General features: G+C 45.1%; 2 protein-coding genes across 4 annotated transcripts in view; one reads left to right on the top strand and one right to left on the bottom strand.

The window, feature by feature from the left end:
• The window catches only part of LOC6035746 (beta-1,4-glucuronyltransferase 1), a 146,715-nt gene that overhangs the window by 69,988 nt on the left and 53,434 nt on the right, over positions 1-23,293 (top strand). The window lies entirely within an intron of this gene.
• On the bottom strand, positions 5,462-10,761 carry LOC119766508. Its single transcript, XM_038251097.1, has 2 exons — positions 9,465-10,761; positions 5,462-9,129 (listed from the first exon to the last, which is right to left on the bottom strand). The coding sequence occupies exons 1-2, from the start codon at positions 10,759-10,761 to the stop codon at positions 5,462-5,464; spliced, it is 4,965 nt and encodes a 1,654-aa protein (XP_038107025.1).

Genomic DNA, 23,293 nt, shown 5'->3' with positions numbered 1-23,293 from the left:
GGGCACCTCCAGTCAAGTTTCTATATTGTGAACTTTTATTTTAAAAAATTAAGTCGTAGGCCTCCAGTTAAATTTTCATGATTTTCATAAAAAATGTTTAAGTCAAAGGGACGCCTCCAGTCAAATTTTTCATATCGAGAATTTGCATGATTTTTTAAGTCATAAGGGCGCCTCCAGTCAAATTTTCATAATAAAATTTGTATAATTTTTTTAAAGTCGTAGTGGAGCCTCCAATCAATTTTTCATATCGAGAATTTGCATGATTTTGTTAGGTCGTAGGGGCGCCTTCAATTCAATTTTCATATCGAGAATTTTCATAAAAATGTTTAAGTCATAGGGCGCCTCCAGTCATTTTTTCATAATAAGAAATTGTATGATTTTTTTCAAAGTCGTAGGGACGCATTCATTAAATTTTTCATAGCGAAAATTTTCATGATTTTTTAAGTCGCCTCCTGTCAATTTTTAATATTGAGAATTTGTTTAAAAAATTAAGTCGTAGGGGCGGCACCAGTTAAATTTTCATAATAAGAATTTGTATGATTTTTTTAAGTCATAAGGGCGCCTCAATCCAAGTTGCCATATCGAGCATATGCCTTTAAAGTCGTAGGGGCGTCTTCAGTCATATTTTTACATTGGGAATTTGTATTTAAAAAAATAATTCATAGGGGCGCTTTCAGTCAGTTTTTCATATCAAGAATTCGCATGATTTTTTTAATTCTAAGGGGCGCCTCCAGTCAAATCTTTAATGTTGAGAATATGTTTTAAAAAATTAGGTCGTAGGGGCGCCTCCAGTTAAATTTTCATATTGAGAATTTTCATAAAAATGTTTCATTCATAGTCATAGGTCAAATTTTCAATATAAGAATTGGTATGATTTTTTAAGTCATAAGAGCGCCTCTAGTCAAATTTTCATTATAAAATTTGTATGTTTTTTAAGTCGTAGGGCGCCTCCAGTCAAATTTTTATATGGCATATTCGTACTGAAAAAAATTAAGTCTTAGGGGCCCCCCAATTAAATTTTCATAATTTTCATGAAAAGGTTTTAGTCATAGGGGCGCCTGCAGTCAAATTTTTCAAATCGATAATTTGCAAGATTTTTTAAAGTCATAAGGGCGCCTCCAGTCAAATTTTCATAACAAAATTTGTATGATGTTTTTAAAGTCGTAGGGGCGCCTATATTTAATTTTTCATATCGAGAATTTGCATGATTTTTTTAAGTAATAAGGGCGCCTCCAGTCAAATTTTCATAACAAAATTTGTATGATTTTTTTTTAAAGTCGTGGGGCGCCTCCAGTCAAATTTTTATATTGCATATTCGTATTGAAAGAAATTAAGTCTAAGGGGCGCGTTCAGTTAAATTTTCATAAAAATGTGGTAGTCATAGGGGCGCCTCCAGTCAAATTTTTTATATCGAGAATTTTCATGGTTTTTTCAAGTCATAAGGGCGCCTCCAGTCAATTATAATAAAATTAATATGATTTTTTTAAAGTCGTAGGGGCGCCTCCATTCAATATTTCATTTCGAGAATTTGCATGATTTTTTTAAGACGTAGGGGCGCCTCCAGTCATATTTTTATATTGCATATTCGTATTGAAAATAATTAAGTATAAGGGACGCGTCCAGTTAAACTTTCATAAAAATATGGTAGTCATAGAGGCGCCTCAAGTCAAATTTTTTATATCGAGAATTTTCATGTTATTTCAAGTCATAAGGGAGCCTCCAGTCAATTTTTATAAAAAAATAATATGATTTTTTTTAAGTCGTAGGGGCGCCTCCATTCAATATTTCATTTCGAGAATTTGCATGATTTTTTTAAGACGTAGAGGCACCTCCAGTCAAATTTTTGTATTGCATATTCGTATTGAAAAAAAATTAAGTCTTAGGGGCGCCTTTAGTTAAATTTTCATAATTTTCATAAAAATGTTTTAGTCATAGGGGCGCCTCCAGTCAAATTATTCATATCGAGAATTTGCATGATTGTTTAAGTCATAAGGGCGCCTTCAGTCAAATTTTCATAACAAAATTTGTATGATGTTTTTAAAGTCGTAGGGGCGCCTCTATTTAATTTTCCATATCGAGAATTTGCATGATTTTTTTAAGTCGTAGGGGCGCTTCCAGTCAATTTTTTATATTGCATATTCGTATTGAAAAAAAATTAAGTCTTAGGGGCGCCTCCAGTTAAATTTTCATAATTTTCATGAAAATGTTTTAATCGTTAGGGCGCCTCCAGTCAAATTTTTCATATCGACAATTTGCATGATTTTTTAAAGTCGTAGGGGCGCTTCCAGTCAATTTTTTATATTGCATATTCGTATTGAAAAAAAATAATTGTTAGGGGCGCCTCCAGTTAAATTTTCATAATTTTCATAAAAATGTTTTAGTCATTAGGGCGCCTCCAGTCAAATTTTTCATATCGATTTGAAAAAAAATCTCTTTGGCATTTTAGCAACATAGCTAAAAAAAATCGGCCCTTCGGGCCGAGGGGCGCATGGGGTGTAACTAACTTAATTTGCCAGGGGGGGGTTAAACCCCTAAAACCCCCCCCTTGTACACGGCCCTGTGGTGTACGGACGCAAATTAGCAGCATTGCGGGCACGGAGGGAAGTTGTGAAGCGGTTTGATGATTTTACTTTCTTTGATTTAGATTTTCAACAAAATAGTTTTTTTTAAATGATTTTTCTACATTTTTTTTATATTCTCGACTTATTGTTTCTTGGAAATTTTCCGGAATTCCTAATTTACTTGAATATCTCAACCAATCATCAAAATTTAATTTCCCTTCGTGCACTTCTCATGGCCTCCTTGAAGCGTCGGGTTGCGGGTGAATCGACACAATCGATACAGCTAATAGAGTTGAGTCAAAGCCTGCCACGACCAGGGCACACTGTAGGTAGATATTGTTGTGGCCAGCAACAACGAGGGGTCGTGGCCTCGCCGGTCGCCATGCTCATCACCAGGTGAGGAAGATGGAATTGATCAATTAAAGGAAAAAATAGTTTTCAATGTTGTCATCGTTATTGTGCTGTGCTGTTGTGAAGGGTTGTTGCTGGAGAGTCTCCTCTTCGCCAAAGGCCACGTGCCCTCTCCGGAATTATTCAAATTGTATTTCCGTCTCGAGTGAAGAACATGCTCGAAACAAGCGATTCAGTACAGTGGAGGGGGATGCCTTCTAACGATGATATCACGACACCAGTATTGTCTGTCAGAGTGATGGGAACTTGTTAACTTATTTAGAACTTGGATCATAAATTACCTGACGAGGGATGAACCGTGATTGATGACTCAGTTACGAAAGGGGACATCATGGGATGTATTTTTAAACATTTATTGACAATGATGCTGATTTGACGAAAAAAGTTCAGAACTCTAATGCGATTTCAAGATTTTTGATGAAAATCTGTTCCGCTTGAAATTGGTCCATGCTACTCAACCTCCTCATAAAAAAGCTCTCAATTTTCCCATGAATATTAATCAAGCTCATTATGCCTTTCTATTCTATTTTCGTTACAGGTAATTACCCACGTGTCCACCGCTCTCTATCTCTATGTCTGACGCACACGTGCGTCATCATCAATCACCGGACGCCGGCCTCGTCACCAAGCCAAAAACAAAACAAGGTAATAAGAGCTTTGCTTAGAGGCAGGTGCCTCCCGGCTTGCTCTATCTCCTCTCCAGGCAGGTCCTTTTATCTCAATGCCTACTGTTGATCTGGTAAGGTGTCACTTGGTGCACGACACAGTAGACGGTGCATCGACGCGAAGCCCATCATAACTTTTAATTGAAACGCGAAACCGACCATCACATCATCACCAACATCCAAGTAGGCTTTGCGGTGGTTTTCTAGCGTCTATCAGGGGTTAAGGTTGGTTCATAATGATACTTAAAACATTGCTATGAACAACAAAAAATCAACTTATTTTAAAATTTGTTTGTTCAAAATTTCAAAAATCCTAATTTAAGCAAGACTTTATTCTGTTCCAACCTTAACTCCACATTTTATGCTTCGATTTCCCAAGATGAGCGAATAGCACAAGTTGCGTTACGACCTTGGCCACGGAGTCTGTTTTTTAATGTTAGGTCATCACGACCGAAGCGGAGAGCACCGTTTATGATGATGCAGCTAAGTCGCTTTTTAGGCCCATTCAGAGAGCGTGAGGTTGGGTGTTGAGGATACGGCAGTTACCTCCGGCAAGGTTTCGGATGGATACTTTGAGATGTCCTTGGCGGAGGCAAATTGCGTTTAGAGCCGGATCGGATTTCCTGAATTGATTTGGCGCGCTGGTTTGATTGATTTATAATTGGAGAGGTGCGAGATGGTTTGGGGCGATTTTGAGGTATTTCTCATGGGAATTAGACGATTTGGAGGTTAATCGATTTCTGAATGTCAGATATTTGTCTTAGAAGTAAAACAAATATGTGACATTAAATAATGTTAGGTAGAAATTAATAATGTAAAAATGAGACAGATTCTTGAAAAATTATACTAACGAGACTGGTAAAAAGAAGGGACAGCAGAAACAGTTTTAACAGTTGAGAAAGTCGATAAGACAGTTGAGATAGTTGGGACAGCTTAGACAGTTTAGAAATTTAGGACAGTTGAGACAGATTTAGGGCAGGTCAGATAACTGATACAAGTGAGATAGTTGGACACTTGGGCCACAAAGATAGTTTAAATAGTTTAGTTATAGTGATGCGAGGCCTTCGACAGCGGGTGCAGTCACTCCCACATCGAATTAAACCTCCAGGATGAGGATCACACTAGCGTTGTGTGCGGCTGGTGCTATCGGGCGCAGGTCAAGCGGCTACAGCTGTGCAGAGCCACAGGTCGTTACCCCAGCAGCACGGTTCAGTGACCCCGTCGACGGCGAATATCCTCGACGCCGAGTGGTCAGATCTTGTAGGGACGTACGGATCCACTTCTTCTTTCAGCACACAAAAACACAACTACTTCAACTAAAACGCACGCACTATATTCAACTTAACTATATTTCGCTTAAGTCTAACACATTAAAAAGGTCAGGTCACGGTCGCGCGCGGGTTCCTTTACCCAGCCGGTGTCGTTGCTGGTCCAGACACAACTGAACCCTAATAAATTTTGTAGGTCTTGGCAAACCTCCGAAACTTGCGAAAACGGGTCGTGCGACGTCCTCTACTACGATTCTCCAGAGAGGATCGTAGTAGAGAACCGCTCCCCCTAATCTCGTTACAGCGGCACGATCCTCGCGATCCTCGGTGATGACCGTTGACCTCTCGCTTTCTCCCACAGTCTCGAGTCCAGCGCGTTGGACGAGCTGCGGCAATCATCTCCACGAGATGAGAGATATCGTTCCAGGGTTGTAGTCGGAAGGGGCCCCGGGGTCATCACCGAACATCCTCACCCATCCAGAAATCACAGCATTTCTGAAAAGAAAACAAAAGAAGACCTCTTCGACGGAATAGGGACGGGAAGGGATTGGGGTAGCTATTGTTCACTCGATTTGTTGGCATTGTGCTCCTCTTCGTCCAGTGGAAGTAAACAAATCTTCTCGACTGGCCTTTTGATCAGCTTCGTCGCAGTCTTGAGGGTGACCACACGCACGACACCATCAGCACCTGGATGGACTTCGCTGATCCTCGCTAGCTTCCAGCGCGTGGGTGGCAGATTGTCGTCGACGATTACGACCAGCTTGCCGACTTCTATCTGCACAGGTGACCGCCAACGTTTCGTGCGAGCTTGCAGCTGACTCAGGTATTCCCTCTTCCAACGATACCAAAAATGTTGTTGCTTTTGCTGGATTTGTTGATAATGGTTGAGACGGTTTGCAGGTAGATTGATGAAATCACGGTCCGGTAGCGCCTTCAACGATGATCCAACGAGAAAATGGGCAGGTGTGAGCGGCTCGAGATCGTTGGGGTCGTCGGACATGGGCGTGATGGGTCTCGAGTTCAAGCAGCCTTCTACTTGGACGAGCAGCGTGTTCATGTCCTCGATCGAGATAGGTTCGTCTCCAATGACACGCAGAATGTGGTGCTTGGCTGAGCGTACGGCCGCCTCCCATAAACCACCAAAATGTGGGCCGCTTGGTGGGCTGAACGACCAGCGAATCTCGTTGTTGACACAGTCCTTGAAGACCTTCTCCTGGTGCTGTTTGTCGCGCAGCAGTGTAAACAACTCGTGCAACCTGTTCCGTGCTCCGACAAAGTTGGTCCCATTGTCAGACCAGATCTCGGCGACAGGTCCTCTGCGCGAGGTGAACCGATGTAAAGCCTGCAGAAAGCGTTCCGTGGAGAGGTCCGACACGAGTTCGAGGTGCACAGCCTTGGTGCACAGGCACACGAACAGGCACACGTACGCCTTGATCGCCGTTCGCCGAGGTCCTGGGCGAACGAACACTGGGCCAAAGTAATCAACGCCAGTTTTCGAGAACGGACGCGCAACCGTGACGCGTACCGCTGGCAGATCGCCCATGAATTGTCGCACCGGCGTGGGTTTGGCCTTGAAGCATGTTTTGCACTGATGCACGATCGTGCGTGCCACGCTCCGTCCTCCCAAAGGCCAGAATCGAAGCCGAACTGTTCCCAACAGCAGCTGTGGTCCAGCGTGCAGCAGCCCGAGATGATAATAATGCAAAATCAACCGTGTGAAGCGATGGCGCGCTGGCAGAACAGCAGGGTGCTTGGCGTCCTCGGGCTCGTCAGAGTGTTGCAACCGCCCACCCACTCGAATAATGTTGTCCTGGTCTAGGTAAGGGTTGTTCCAACGAAGAGGTGATTTAACAGCAACCGTTTTTCTTGCAGATAGTGCCTTAATTTCCTCAGCGAACGATTCCATCTGAACCCGACGAATCAGCACGTTCTCTGCCTCCTTCAGTTCCGCCGTGGTGAGAAATCCGGATGTACGGTCCGAGCTGGGAGTGCGGAGAAGTTTCATGAGCCGCAACCAAACGGCTGTTTGACGGATCAGCTTCGGGTACGAAGAGAATTTTGAAAAATAAAGATCGTTGAACTCCTGTACCACCGACACAATGTTTGCTGTCACCGATCGACGTCTTTCCGTTTCCGCATTCTCATCTTCAGCTGTAGATTCTGCATTCGGCCAGTGCTCTGGGCTCAAACGCAGCCAATCCGGTCCAAACCACCAGAACTCGTTGTCCACGATGTCCTGTGGCGAGATTCCTCTGGAAATAAGATCAGCAGGGTTTTGAAGTCCTGGGACGTGTTGCCAACGAAATCCTTCCGTGATGTTTTGAATTTTCGACACCCTGTTTGCAACGAACACATTCCACGTGGTCGGGATAGATCCAAGCCAGCAAAGTACGCACGTGGAGTCCGTCCAGAAATATGCGTCCACTGGAATGTCGAGCGCTTCTCGTAGAACCTTGAACAGCTGCGCAACCAAGACCGCTCCGCAGAGCTCCAGTCTCGGAATCGTCTGAACCTTGAGCGGGGCCACCCGCGACTTTGAGGCCAACAGACGAACCATAACTTCTCCCTTTGCGTTCTCGCTACGAACGTAAACACAACCACCGTAGGCCTTGGTGGACGCGTCTGAGAAGCAATGCAGCTGAACCGACGTTGCGTTAGGGATGACGACACATCTCGCAAACCGAACCGAACTGAGAACCGGTAATTGCTCCTCGAATTTCCGCCAGTTCTCACCCATCATCGAAGGCAATGGCTGATCCCATTCCAGACGCTTGCCATCGATGCCCGGCGTCCACAACTGCTGCATGAACACCTTTGCCGTTGTAACCGTTGCGCCAAACCAACCGTGGGGATCGAAAATCGACGCAATTTTGGAAAGAACGTTCCGCTTGGTGAGTGGTTCATCAGGGTCCGTTTCTGGGATGGTGAACTTGAGCATGAATTCGTCAGTAGATGGGAACCATGTCAACCCGAGCGTCTTCACCGAGGGATCTCGATCCAGGTTGATACCATCGGCGCAGGGAATCGCCAAGTTATCCTCCTCCACATCATACAGAACTTCAGCACGATTGCATGCCCATTTCCGCAGACGGAAACCACAACTGACCGTCATCTTGTCCAGCTGGTTTCGCAGGTCGATCGCCGAGTCCAAGTCGTTGGTTCCGGTGATCACATCGTCCATATAGATATCTTCGCAGGCGACCTTGGCTGCGAGCGGAAACCGTTCCTTTTCATCCATGGCCAGCTGTTTCAACGTCCGTGTTGCCAAAAACGGAGCTGGTTTCGTACCGTACGTAACGGTGTTGAGTTCGTACGTGGAGATCGCCTCGGTGGGTGTTGGACGCCATAGAACGCATTGCAACAAACGGTCCTCCGGACAGATTCCGATCTGCCGGAACATCTTTTCGACGTCCGCAACCAACATGATCTGCTTCACGCGACAACGGTAGATTATCGACCTCAAGTCCTGCTGGATTACTGGTCCACACAGCAGAACCTCATTGAGCGACACACCAGAAGAAGTCTTACAGCTAGCGTCGAACACCACGCGTACCTTGGTGGTTGTGCTAGCCTCCCTGACCACTGGGTGATGGGGCAGGTAGCACCGTTTGGCGGAGCCCGTGTCCGTGACCTTCGTCATGTGTCCTAACTGCTCATATTCGTGCATGAAAGCGACGTATTGTTCCCGGAGATGATCGTCCCTGGCCAGTCTCCGTTCCGTGCCGTGAAGACGTCTTACGGCGATGTCCTTGGACTCGCCTAACCGTGACAGAGCGTCTTCAGCTTTCGGTAGAGCAACCGAATACCGTCCGTCTGTACCACGTTGAACCGACTGTGCGTACAGAGCTTCGCAGCGTGCTTCCTCTGGCGAGTAGTTACCGGCTGCTGACTCGACCTCCTCACAGGACCAAAATCGAGCCACCAAAGCATCCAGCTTTTCCAATGCCGACACGTTGCAGTTAATCCGCGGAGACTCCCGTGAGTCTGCGCAACCACCGCATACCACCCATCCGAAAACCGACTCGTTCAGGGCTGGCAGCTGTTCTCCCAGTGAGATTTTCTGACCGCTTGCGAAGAAGTCAAAAAAATGCTCGATCCCAAGTACCATGTCCACACCGTTGGACATCGAAAACGTCGGATCCGCCAGTACGACGCCATCTGGTATGGTCCAACCAGTGGTGTTTATGGCCGACGTTGGTAAATTGACCGTAACCTTTGGGAGAACTAGAAATCGCATTGCTCGAGAGAAATCTGAGATCCGTGAGCGAACCGTGGCTTGAATCTGCTGCTTTACTCTTGAGACTGCTTGTCCAATTCCGGACACCGAGATGTCCACCTTGTTCCTTTTAACCCGTAGTCGCTGGCTTAATCGTTCCGACATAAAGTTGCTCTCGAACCCGAGTCGAGCAGAGCCCGCGCTGGAAGCCGATTCCCGTTGTCATCCTCAACAACGACGACAGCTGTTGCCAGCAAAACATGTGTTGCGAAACGTTGAGCAGCGCTTGCGACTACTGTCTCAGATGCGTCCTTGACCTGAGATGAGTTTGAACCTGCTGTACCTTGAGGTTCTTCCCTGGGAGCATTCTCCCGTCTGGTAGTTGATGCGACCTTCACCTGATCCTTCCGAAGGCGGAAACAGAGAAGTGTGTGGTGTCGCGCTTTACAGTTCTGGCAAGAGTACTTCGACTGGCAACCCCTCGCCAGATGTCCAGGTTTGAGACAATTGCGACACAGCGAATGCGTGCGCAGCAGAGACTCCCTGTCCGAAACCGTCATCCTCTGGAACACCGCGCATCTGTGAAGAAGATGTGTTCCCGTGCACGCTGGGCAGCGTTCTCCTGACGCTTGAGCCGTGCTGTAGTTAGTCCTGACCACCGACGGTTTCGCCTTCGGTTGTTGATGTGGTTGCTGGGATGTACTCTTTGCGTTAGTAGACTTCGGCGGCAACGACTCGAGCACACGACTACGCCGCTGCAAGAACTCCAGCATATCCTTAACCGTGTCCTGCTCCTTGGTAGACGAGTGCTCCTCCCAGCCTCGCCGTGATACCGGGTCAAGACGATCCGTCAGCATGTGCACCAGAAGCAAGTCCTTGTAGTCGCCTGGTTGTACAATCTGGTCCAACGATTGGACAACCTTCTCAAATCCTTGGATGAGATCGCGCAACTCCTCAGAAGATTCTTTGGACATGGCTGGCAGTTCGAAGAGATGCTGAATCTGACGCTTCCTCATTTGCTTGCTGTTGTTGTAATAGTTCAGCAAATCTTCCCAAGCTAACTGATAGTCCGCGTTGCTCATCTTGAACTTGTCTACCATCGTCGCAGGTTTGCCAAACAAACAACCCCTCAGGTACTGTAGCTTTTCCACACCGGACAGGTCGTTCCGCCAGTGGATGAGTGACGTAAACAAATCTCGGAAGCTAACCCAATCGTCGTCATCTCCGGTGAATGTCCGCAGTTGGATCTGCGGTAACTGCACATGGTTCAAGTTCTCGCAACCTAGCGTAACGTTAGACTGATCCGACGTGTGGTCTTCGCGCTCCCTGAGCCTCTCCAAAAGAAACGATTTGGCCTCCATGTAGCTCAAGTTGAAAGCCATCCGGGCAGATTCATAAAAATCCTCCGCTTCAAAGAACTCGTCGTGAGAAGTGATATCAATGAGAGTTTCGCAAAAAGTCTCGTAGATGTCATTGATAATTTCCAACCGTACGCTGACATCGCTGGCCGTAGCGGTGTCCTTGAAGTCCTTGATGAACGTCTCAATGTCGCCAAGAGTTGATTGAGTGTCCTTTAGCTGAGCCTTGAGCCGTTTCAGCGACGGTGTCTTCGCGCTGTCCGCTTTCACTTTCGGAGGCATCGTGTTGTGTTTGAGGTGAAATTAAAGAAGAGATGCGTGGGTGTAGTACTCCGTGGTTGGGTCTTGCTTCGCAAGACATATACCAGCTTTACCTGTGGAAACAGTAAGCCGCACCTCCCAACCAGTACCAACGCAGCAGTCGTACACGTGGCAAATCGTCAACAGCAGCAACTCGAAATCAACAACGATGTTCAGGCAAGCGAAGAGGATAGAACGAGCATGTAGTATCAAACAAGAACGCTTCGGCCGGACATATACGTGTAGCTTTACCTTTAAAAACAAACACGTCAGCTGGCCGGCGAGCGATCGTCCCAAAATCCAAAAATCAGTCGAATCAATGACGTCACATCCAAACAGCAGCAACTCAATCAGTGTGCGGGGGCGAGGTGAAGAGGTACAAAACGCAGAGGTGTAGTATCAAGAGAGAGAGGCCTCGGCAGGCCATATACTATTAGTTTACCTGGAGAAACTAACAGCGTCGCCGTAACCGTAGCGAAATTCCAAAAAACCAACCGCCCTCAGGCGTATAGGGATGCGTGGCAAAAGGATGAGTCGAGTCGAAGAGGGTGAAATACTTTTAATTTGTGTGTATTTTCCGTGAGGCTTCGGCAGAGACATACACTGCTCTTTGTCACTCACCCGGGAGACCAGAAATCGCTGCAACCTCTTCCTCGATCCTTGTCGTCGACGTGTCCGAGATGGCCGCCGATCTCGTCAACGGTAGCACGATGACGTCGGGCGTGATGACCGCTTCCGTCCGTAGCGGTGCGTAGCCGAGCGCTCTCCAGGCGTACGACTTCCGATGAGTGCACGCAACAAGCCACCGATCGATGTCCTATCGACAGCAGCGCGTCGTCGCGATCCACGTGGCACACGTGTCCAGTGCCAACGTCCACACCAGCAGCGAATGTCCGATGTCGCCGACGAGTCGTTGGTGAGCCACCGATACGGTCCTGACCGGTGCTCTCGACTGCCTCCGCGCAGGTACTCCGAGGGTCGACACCCTGTCGTGGCCGACTACTGCTGCTTGCAGGCGAACCAGTGCTCCAGACCAGTTCGGAAGGTTGTGAAACCGTAGATCGTCGTCACGTCGCAGAGAACCGTAGAAAATGGTGTTAGTGGGTTGCAAGACCTTGCCCCGGCCGGACATATACTTGTTCGTAATTAATTACCTGGGAAACCGTGTCCCTCGCTGGCAGTATACGCTCCAGGCCGACCCGAGATGATGGTGAAGCTCGACGATGACGATACAGGTCCTCCAGGGTCGTGAAAACCGGCCAAATCCTGGCACGCGATCCGCTTCCGACGCCGATCGATTTGGCGCGCAGCAGGAACAATGCGCAAGTCCCACGGTAATTGTCTCGCGCAATTAATTGTCCCGCAACTCCAATGGCGCGATGCTTATTGTGCTGCACGGTGTATTGTTCGGCAGGCGCGAACCGTAGCGTGGCGTGGTTTGTCCTCCCCGTGGTCCTCAATCCTGGAACCGGAATCCTTGGTCCAGGATCCGGCTCGAAGGACCAGAATGAAGGGGTGATGCGAGGCCTTCGACAGCGGGTGCAGTCACTCCCACATCGAATTAAACCTCCAGGATGAGGATCACACTAGCGTTGTGTGCGGCTGGTGCTATCGGGCGCAGGTCAAGCGGCTACAGCTGTGCAGAGCCACAGGTCGTTACCCCAGCAGCACGGTTCAGTGACCCCGTCGACGGCGAATATCCTCGACGCCGAGTGGTCAGATCTTGTAGGGACGTACGGATCCACTTCTTCTTTCAGCACACAAAAACACAACTACTTCAACTAAAACGCACGCACTATATTCAACTTAACTATATTTCGCTTAAGTCTAACACATTAAAAGGTCAGGTCACGGTCGCGCGCGGGTTCCTTTACCCAGCCGGTGTCGTTGCTGGTCCAGACACAACTGAACCCTAATAAATTTTGTAGGTCTTGGCAAACCTCCGAAACTTGCGAAAACGGGTCGTGCGACGTCCTCTACTACGATTCTCCAGAGAGGATCGTAGTAGAGAACCGCTCCCCCTAATCTCGTTACAGCGGCACGATCCTCGCGATCCTCGGTGATGACCGTTGACCTCTCGCTTTCTCCCACAGTCTCGAGTCCAGCGCGTTGGACGAGCTGCGGCAATCATCTCCACGAGATGAGAGATATCGTTCCAGGGTTGTAGTCGGAAGGGGCCCCGGGGTCATCACCGAACAGGGACACTTGAGAAAGTTGGGACAGTTGGGCAAGCTGTGACAGTTGAGACAAATTAGACCATTGGAACCGATAAGATAACTGATATAAGTGAGACAGTTGGGACACTTTAGAAACACAGTTGGGACAAATTGGACAGTTTTGACAGATAAGACAACTGATATAAGTGGGACAGTTTAGAAAGTTGGGACAGTTGAGACAAATTGGATATTTAGTACAGGTAAGATAGTTGGGGCAGTTGAAAAACTTGGGGCAATTGTGACAAATTGGTCAGTTGGGACAGGTAAGATAACTAATACAAGTTGATACAGTTAGGATTGTTGAAAAAGTTGGGACAGTTGAGACAAATTGGACAGTTGGGATAGATATGATATTTGATATAAGTGAGACAGTTGAGTCAGTTTAGAAAGTTGGGACAGTTGGGACAAATTGGATATTTAGTGCAGGTAAGATAGTTGGGACAGTTGAGAAAGTTGGGACAATTGCGACCAATTGGACAGTTGGGGCAGGTTAGATAACTGCTACAAATGAGACAGTTGGGATAGTTAAGAAAGTTGGGACAGTTGAGGAAGTTGGTACAGTTGAGAAAGTTGGGATGGTTAAGGAAAAAGGACATTTGGAACAGGTAAAATAAACTGGAAACATCGAAGACAGCTGGGACAGTTGAATAGGCAAGGACAGTTGAGAAAAATTCGACAGTTGGAGCAGCTAAGACAGCTTGAATCGTTGAGACAATTTGAACAATAAATAGACAGTTGGAATAACTGAGAGTGAGACAGTTGATACAGAACATTGTAAAACAATTGAGACAAATGACGAAACAGCTGAACATTCCAGCTGCGTCAAAACCATTTCAAACCCCAAATCGCAACATTCCGCACCGCCTCCAAGCTAAAATTTCGTCTGCCCCTAAAACTTTTTAATTATTTCATTTCCCTTTCCATTGGAGAGAAAGAGTGAGTTCGACAATAAGCGCAATAGTCGTACTCTATCCGGTTATCCAACAGAGTTTTTCCCACACCGTGAAAAAAAAAAACGAAAACAAAAGCAACAAATTTAGCTCAAACTCGATGCCGCAGGCCGGAGGCTATAGCTAGAGGTAAAATTCGTTTATACTGGCTATAAAACTGTGTCAAGTTCAAACTAACGCCGCCGCCAAGCTCGGAATAATCAGCTATTTAGGCGAAATCTAAACCGACGTCCGACGGCGGCGAATAAAATAACAACAAAGTTACAATTGATTTGTACGTGCTGGAGAAGACCTCAGGCCTTAAGCTATCGCACGGCAGTGGTTGTGTTTTGTCTCTAGATCTCAGTGTGAAATTACAGGAAATTGATGGAAGTTGAGTTGTTTCTTAGTTGAGAATAATTAGTTTTAAAAAAATCATTTGATTTATCGTTTTTCGAAATATTACCAAAGAACATGCTCGCGGCGCGTAGCAATACACAGTCCTGGTGACAGTAGTGGTAAACAAACTTAAAAATCATCAGTCCAAGAACTGAAAATATTCTTCAAAGTGTTTTATCGTATGAATTGTCGAAAAAAAGTGACAAAAAATTAAATATATTCGAATCTCGCAGTAACAGCCCAAAAAAGATGTAAACCTCTCCACTCACATCACAAGTTCGTTAGAGCCTAATCAAATTGTACCTAAATTTTCCCATTTCCCTCCTCTTTTTCTTCGGGGACAACTCCGTTCAAGAGATTTGAGGGCAAACCCCGGTCATGAACATGGAAATCGAGGTTGGAAGATTTGCACGTCACACCGTCCACCGGGAATTTGCTGCCGGATGGACTGGATATTGGATGATTTGGTTCTTTTTCTGTGCAGTTTGGACCGGACACTTGGCAACGATTGAAGTAGAGTCGACGCAATTGCTGAAAAGTGTGAGAAGCTTCCTAAAGGCTACTCTAAATATCTTTAAAAATGTACAGATCCACGAACATGACATAATTTTGAGAGATCAAATTAGGACACTTAAAAATTCAACCAAAATCACAATCCTCAGGTCCATTTCTTGCAAAACCCGGCAAGAATGTTTCATACAAAGCAAAACTAAACAACCACAAAAAAAAACGATCCAAGGGATCGGCCAAGAAACGCGGTGCAAAGTTACGCGATTTATCGACGGCTTATAACCGTAAATTGGCAGTCGCGGCTCGTGCGCGAGTGAGATCGCGCGATTCTCTACGGCGACGTTCAAGTTCAAGTGGATGCTGCGTGGCTTCTTCTATCTTCAAATCTGGCCAGTTCAAGACGGTAGATGGAGGGAAGAGTGGTGTGGTAATGATGTGGTAGATTTGATTGGATATTTGCTGGACACAACGGTCATTAGCCCCTGTGTGTAGAGAAGAGATTTTGTTTTGTTTGGTGCAAAAATATCGCGAAGAATGTATTTTTGTACTTTTGAAAAGTTTAAATATGACACAGAAAATTAATTTTCAAAGAATTTCTAAAAAATTACTGACTTTTTTCGTTTGAAACGCACGGTAATAAATTTGGTAAGTTTAGTCAATCCTGTAAGGGCGCAAGTAGAACGCTGTCTGTAACGCATGGTCTGTGTCCAAATCTCGTCGCCAACGTTTTTTTAGGTATCGTTGCAGCATGCATTTTTTTCATCAGTACAGAATCTATTTCCAATGCTTTTGTCATCAATTTGAATTAATCCAACACTATCTCCCCTCACCCTGAAGCCACGGATTGCTCGGACATTGATGGGTCATATTTTTGCGCCTACTTCGCCTCCAACAACAAAGGGTCGTCGTCGCGGTAGCACGTGGGTCCAAGGGGAAGGTCAATGCTTCCTTTGCAGTCCAGTCAGTATCATTATTGGTTGGCTATCTTTCGAACTGCTCAAGCTGACAGCTAGGTTAAGAGCTCTTAGATCGTTTGTTTGCTAACACTGCTGTTTAGCGCTGCGCAAATTTGTGCTGATGGCGGCTTCAACCGGTTGGCAATTCCGGATAAAAGCCCTAGCTTTGGCCGGAAATGGTGACGGCATCAGCTGTGAACGCGCCCTACTCCCACACAGGAAAAAGGGAGGGGGGGGGGGTCACAAAAAGGCTGATGTTTGCTAATTTAACACTTGGATAAATGTATGCAGAAAGGAAGGGATGGGAAAGGTCTGGGTTTTTGGTGTGCTGGAATGTAATCAACAGATGAGCGCGACCCGAAACGGATTCGGTTTTAGGGTTGGTGCGGATTAAGGATTAAATGACCGTTTGTTTGTTCGGGGGAGTTGGTTTTTTTTCGGTTAACGATATCGACAGCTAGGATGACTCAGGACGTTGAAAATAGATAGGGTAGGACAGATTTTTTTTTCTTTCTCTCTGATGAGTCTATTTTAACGGTCAAGGAAGCAAGAAAGCGGTTTTTGTTTGGCTTATCCATCCTTTTGATTTTCTTTTTTTGTTATATGTAAATGGAAACGATGATACGCGTGAACTGGGAACAATCAATTGCGTTTTGAACGAGTATTTTTTTTGTTCTTTTTATAAGCTCGAGAAATATGATTAAAAACATTCAAATAATCTAAAAAGAAATACAATTAAAAAACATGTTTTTTGTGTTACAATAAATTTAAAGATTGAGGAATCAAATAAGTGTATATTTTCAGGCTTGGTGTCGATGTAGGGAAAAGTTACGGAATACCTGTAACTGTCAGGGAAGTTTATTCGACCTGCAAAAGTCAAAAATTGTTTTTTTTTTTTAAATTCGCATTTAAATGTTGTCTTTGCCATACTTCTCAACTTTTTGATAATATTGTATTGTTTAAATTTGTTACATTAAAAAAAAATAGCTTATCGATTTATATTATACCAAAAAACCAGACCAGAGCAGATGCAAAAAAAACTTTTACAAGGTGAAAAAACTATCGAAAATGCACACTTTTTTAAAGCCTCCTAGTCCGGAGCAATTCTCATTTGTGTTTGTTGAACTGTGGAATTTTTGGAGGACTTTCCTATGGCAAAAGAAGCCGTTTTGTATCATTGATTCTTCCATATCATTCTTAGATCACAATTCGTATTTTGAAATTTTTTAAACATCAAGAAATGCCTCTTAAAATTTGGTTTTGAGAAAACAAATATAAAAATTTTCTTATTAGGAAAAAAAAATGTTTTCATTTGCAGTTATGATATTTTTAGAATAGAAATACGGTCCAGACTCGATTATCCGAAGTTTCGATTATCTGAAGTTCGATTATCCGAAGGTTTGTATGAGACTTCGGATAATCGAATAACGAACAATTTTTTTTTCGTTTTTTGTTTCTTTTTCTCTTTTTAAACGTCAAATTCAGGTTCTGCGACCCCATTTTAGTCAAATTTGAATAGTTGATTGCCTATTAAATAATAAAATGCATTTTTTCAATATTTCGTCACCGCCATATTGGCCGCCATCTTGGATTTAAAAAAAATGCAAATCACTTTAGCGTAGTTTAGGGGTCATACTTAAGCCTGATCTACATCTGGAAACTGCCGCGATTGTTCACGTTTTTGCAAACTGATTTTGTCCATGATACTTTTTTTTTTCTTGTTTTGATTGTTCCAAAAACTTCAGTGAATCGAAGTTTAGCATAAATCCAGATAATCGATTCTTTTACATTTACTGAAAATTATTCATTTAGCAGGCCAATATCTCCAAGTCGCAAGGCCTACTTGGCTCGCTACGGAAGCAACAAAGTGTTTCAGAGGTATAGCGAAAACTTTGCACTAATTACATCATGGCTTGCTGAGCTCCCGCTAGCGCTGATGACTCCGCTGCGGCTGTAAAATGTAATTAAACCCAATAAAACAATGTAAAAGAGACTACCGTCCGTCCGTCTGACGGCTGGAGAGAAATTACCTCTCGATCTGCGATAACGACTCACAAATAGTTTAATTGGGCGGAAAATTGCATTAATACACCTTTTATCCCGGTGCAACAGAAGAAGCCTTCCCTGGGCAGATTCCGAAAAAGGGCAGGTCTTTTGCTCCGGCTCTAGAGATAACTTTGTCTTGCCGCGCGTTACAACCGGTGGCATTTCTATAGCCTGCCTAATGAAGCTTCCAACTTAAGACAGCGTGCACAGGGGGGGCGGTGTCAAGATAGCAGCTGTCGATAAGCCGACTCTATAGCTGAGGTTCCATAATTAACCGCACTATTAATAAATACAAGACAAGCCCATCAGACACGCGTATCAGTTTACACCCGTTTTAATTGGACGCGACTCTCTTGGAACTGTCAAGGAGGGACGGCGTGGCGTGGGGGATTGCAATTTATAGGTGCATCATTTTGCACACCTTCGGTATTATGCGGCCTTGTCGTTCGATCCGCCAGATGAAAGCAGATTAATGAAGGCAATTAATTCAACTTGACCGGAAAGAATACGACTCGCAATTAGCGCCGAAAGTCGCGGACAATTGACAAATTTCGTTTTTGGATTTGGTTCCACCATCTTGACACTCCTCTGCTGATCGCAGCCTGCTTGGATTAAGTCCCCATTCCGCGCCGCCGCAGGGCAAACATCAATGGGCAATATATCAAGCCCAGTGTTGCCAGGGCGCGGCGGTGCAATAAAACTGTCCAACGATATTAATTAATTCGCGATGCGCCACATTCTGTGCGACCGCGGTCCAGGTCCATGGCTAAATATAGCTCACCGGTGGAATTAAGAACCGCAAACCGATGGGAAAGCGCGAGAGAGGATCCTACCTTTTGCGGTTGTAGCGGATCGGTTACAAATGAAAAATAATAGTTGAACGGACAATTTGTTCGCTGTCACGGCGGGGAATGTCCGTTGAGCTGGCGCCGAGTTCCGAAGAATTCCAGCGGAGGAGATTCCACCCCGGATTCAAGTGTCTGTCCGTTGCATAACAGTGCAGTGAAGTTCAAGTATATGCTTTCAAGAGTTGGGACGAACTCAATGAGAGTTGCCACTTCACTTCGATTTGAGAACAGTGTTGCCAACTGCTTCTAGCTGCATTAAATAAATCAAAATATGGTCAGGCATGCTCTCGTTTTCGAGTGTGCCCTTTCTCGAAGAAGGTAGTTCCGAAAGGACGACACTCCAAACGTCGTAGAGGTTATGAAATATTCATACCGCAAAGCACATATTCGCCAAACACCTCAAACCAACAAACCTTTTGAAACGAAAGCGTAGTAGGCCGACGAAAACGACAAACACGTGTGACTACTACGATGGAGTTCCCAGGACCTTTCTTCCAACCTTTGAAGAAGCGCCCAGGTTGGACAGCTGAGCTTGAGTCACTCAATTTTATATCGTCTATCGTAAAACACTTTTGGGACTCTGGTTTCATATTCATGAGAACGACAGTAGCAGCAGCAGCATATTTCGTAACTTGAAGAAGGTTGAAGAGCAAACATTGCCGAGGGCAAGATTTTGCTGACCGGTGACTGATGATTGCTGTTGTTTTGAGTCCTGCTAGAAAAACTGTGTCAAGAAAGTTAATTTTTACAACCTTGTCCGCAAACACACACATTGCGTCTTGCTCACAATGATAACACGTCAATTTACATACAAATCACCCCCGACTGAACAATGCAAACTGCATCGGCTTTTAAATCTCCTCTCCAAATGCATGGGTTTACCATGCAGGTACGTAATCAACGGCAACAGCAACCTTTGCCTTAACCTTCCCGCGGTCATCCGCCACACAGGGCCTACCCAGATGACCACGCCACGTGCAGAAGGTCACCCCACCATCCGTCAGACAGTAGCTGCGACGACGACTCTCTGTGCACACGGTTGTGTGGTGTGTTAAAATTTGCATAATCCCGCTAAATGATTTCCAACAGCAAGCCGCGGACGCGCGCCCGGCTTTTGGTTACCTTTTCCAGATCGCAGTTGGCCTGGCTACTTTGTATGCAACGGGCGGAGTGTGCTACCTCTGGCCAGGGACAGGCAGTGCCAACGTTGCGAATGTGGGCAGCCGTTTTTTTACGACTGTGACCCTCCAGAACAGCGCCTACTTGGTCTAGATTTGGAAGCTAAAATTGTTGAAAAGTGCTTAAATCTGAAATTTCACGCAATATCAATAGAGGCAAGATTGCGTACCACGACGTCAAGTGTGAGTGTCTGTGTGCTTGACTATTACAATGACACTTGATATCGCGTGCAAGTGTGCTTTCTTGAAGTACGAATCCATCAACGGCAATCGCTGTTCGAGTAGTGTGTACACTTTTCGACCAATTGCGCATAGACGATACTATTTATCACTTTGTTGTGAAATTTTGCGTGCAATTGCGAGTTACGGGGTGGATTTGTCGTTAGTGTTAGAACCATGGCACATTTTCAATCAAAAATAAATAATTTCATTAATTTTTGATATTTTTTTCAAATGGCGTACATTTTGATTTGTTTTATTAACCTTCCTACGGTATTGGGGTCCTTTTCGGCCTTTTTGAAAATTAAATTTGCCATAACTTTTGCTATATACATGCTAGAGCCTTGAAATTTTCTGACATTAAATTTATAGTATAAATACACATTTCACAAAACAAATAAACCTCGGACGACCCCTAGGGGAGCGTCCATAAAAAAAGTTACTTTAAAGGTATTGGGGTCCTTTTCGACCCCAAACTTTAAAAATCGGCAAAAATCCATTTTTGACCAATTCCGGTTTTTGGTCACAAATGAAAGCTTAGAACGTCCCCTTTCCGATACCGACCTGGAAAACCGGATTTGGTCACTGTGGTCACCGGGAATCGGCTACAACCGAAAAAGGCCTTTTGAGACCCCAACTTTGACGACCTGTATCTCCGGTAAATTTCAACCAATCAGGATGCTCCGGGTTGCATTCGACAGGTATATACCTGTACTTTGACCACAAATATTAATATCAGGGCCAGGTGACCTACCGGTTCCGGAAATCCGGAACATCCGAAAAGTTCATAATTTACTGTTTTTAACTTATATGTGATACCAATACTCTCATGATAGTTGAAATTGATCCATAAAACTTACTAAAAACACAATACACGATTGCCAGAACCACTCTGGAGTGTTAGTGGCCACTTCCGGGTAACCTGGAACCGGTTCCCGGGTACCCGATGAACGGCCAATTTGATTTTTTGTTGAAAACCCATCATGTTGCATATCAAACTTCATGAAATTGAAAGATATGTCCATCTTTGATAATGCCGTTGATCGCTGAGCCATCCTGGCCAATCTGGAACCGGTTACCGGTGGCCCCTTGGGGACACTCCCGGAATATGAGAGAAACCCTATCATCCGACATATCAAACTTCATGAAATTGAAAGATATGTCAATCTACGGTCATGCCGTTGTTTGTTGACCCATTGTGACCAATCTGGAACCGGTTACCGGTGGTCCCTTGGGGACACTCCCGGAATATGAGAGAAACCCTATCATCCGACGTATCAAACTTCATGAAATTGAAAGATATGTCAATCTACTGTCATGCCGTTGTTCGTTGACCCATTGTGACCAATCTGGAACCGGTTACCGGTGGCCCCTTGGGGACACTCCCGGAATATGAGAGAAACCCTATCATCCGACATATCGGACTGAGCAAACGACCTAACCTTTAGGTTAGTCCGGGGCCAACATTTACTTCCCTTCCGACGGAAGGCGTGATCAGACAAATCTCGTCTCGAAAAACGCCACCGGGACCGTCTGGGATCGAACCCAGGGCGACTGGGTGAGAGGCAATCACGCTTATCCCTACACCACGGTTCCCGGTTTCCGTTGGTTGACATATCATTCAATTTCATGAAGTTTGATGCGTCGGATGATAGGGTTTCTCTCATATTCCTGGAATGTCCCCAAGGGTCCACCGGGAACCATTTCCAAAATTCCCAGAATGGATCAGCGAATAACGGCATGACCGTAGATTGACATATTTTTCAATTTCATAAAGTTTGATATGTCGGAAGATAGGGTTTCTCTCATATTCCAGAAGTGTCCCCAAGAGGCCACCAGTAACCGGTTCCAAATTGGCCAGGATAAGTCAGCGAACATTGATATAACCGTAGATTGACATATCTTTCAATTTCATGAATTTTCATATGTCGGATGATAGGGTTTATCTCATATTCCGAGAGTGTTCCCAAGGGGCCACCAGTAACCGGTTCTTAATTGGCCTGAATGAGTCAACGAACAACGGCATGACCATAGATTGAAATATCTTTCAATTTCATGAAGTTTGATATGTCGGATGATAGGGATTCTCTCATATTGCGGAAGTGTCCCCAAGGGGCCACCGGTAACCGGTTCCAGATTGGTCACAATGGGTCAACGAACAACGGCATGACCGTAGATTGACATATCTTTCAATTTCATGAAGTTTAATATGTCGGATGATAGGGTTTCTCTCATATTCCGGAAGTGTCCCCAAGGGGCCACCGGTAACCGGTTCCAGATTGGTCACAATGGATCAACGAACAACGGCATGACCGTAGATTGACATATCTTTCAATTTCATGATGTTTGATATGTCGGATGATAGGGTTTCTCTCATATTCCGGGAGTGTCCCCAAGGGGCCACCGGTAACCGGTTCCAGATTAGTCACAATGGGTCAACGAACAACGGCATGACCGTTGATTGACATATCTTTCAATTTCATGATGTTTGATATGTCGGATGATAGGGTTTCTCTCATATTCCGGGAGTGTCCCCAAGGGGCCACCGGTAACCGGTTCCAGATTGGCCAGGATGGCTCAGCGATTAACGGCATTATCAAAGATGGACATATCTTTCAATTTCATGAAGTTTGATATGCAACATGATGGGTTTTCAACAAAAAATCAAATTGGCCGTTCATCGGGTACCCGGGAACCGGTTCCAAGTTACCCGGAAGTGGCCACTAACACTCCAGAGTGGTTCTGGCAATCGTGTATTGTGTTTTTAGTAAGTTTTATGGATCAATTTCAACTATCATGAGAGTATTGGTATCACATATACGCGAAAAACAGTAAATTATGAACTTTTCGGATGTTCCGGATTTCCGGAACCGGTAGGTCACCTGGCCCTGATATTAATATTTGTGGTCAAAGTACACGTATACACCTGTCGAATGCAACCCGGAGCATCCTGATTGGTTGAAATTTACCGGAGATACAGGTCGTCAAAGTTGGGGTCTCAAAAAGGCCTTTTTCCGGTTTTAGCCGATTCCCAGTGGCCACAGTGACCAAATCCGGTTTTCCAGGTCGGTATCGGAAAGGGGACGTTCTAAGCTTTCATTTGTGACCAAAAAAACCGGAATCGGTCAAAAACTGGATTTTTGTCGATTTTTTAAAGTTTGGGGTCGAAAAGGACCCCAATACCTTATGTGTGATTTTTTTTTTAATACCAAG

Source organism: Culex quinquefasciatus, chromosome 2, assembly GCF_015732765.1.
Source record: "Culex quinquefasciatus strain JHB chromosome 2, VPISU_Cqui_1.0_pri_paternal, whole genome shotgun sequence".
NCBI lineage: Eukaryota > Metazoa > Arthropoda > Insecta > Diptera > Culicidae > Culex > Culex quinquefasciatus.
The sequence above is the reverse complement of the archived record's forward strand: the minus strand, read 5'-3'. Positions and strand labels throughout refer to the sequence as shown.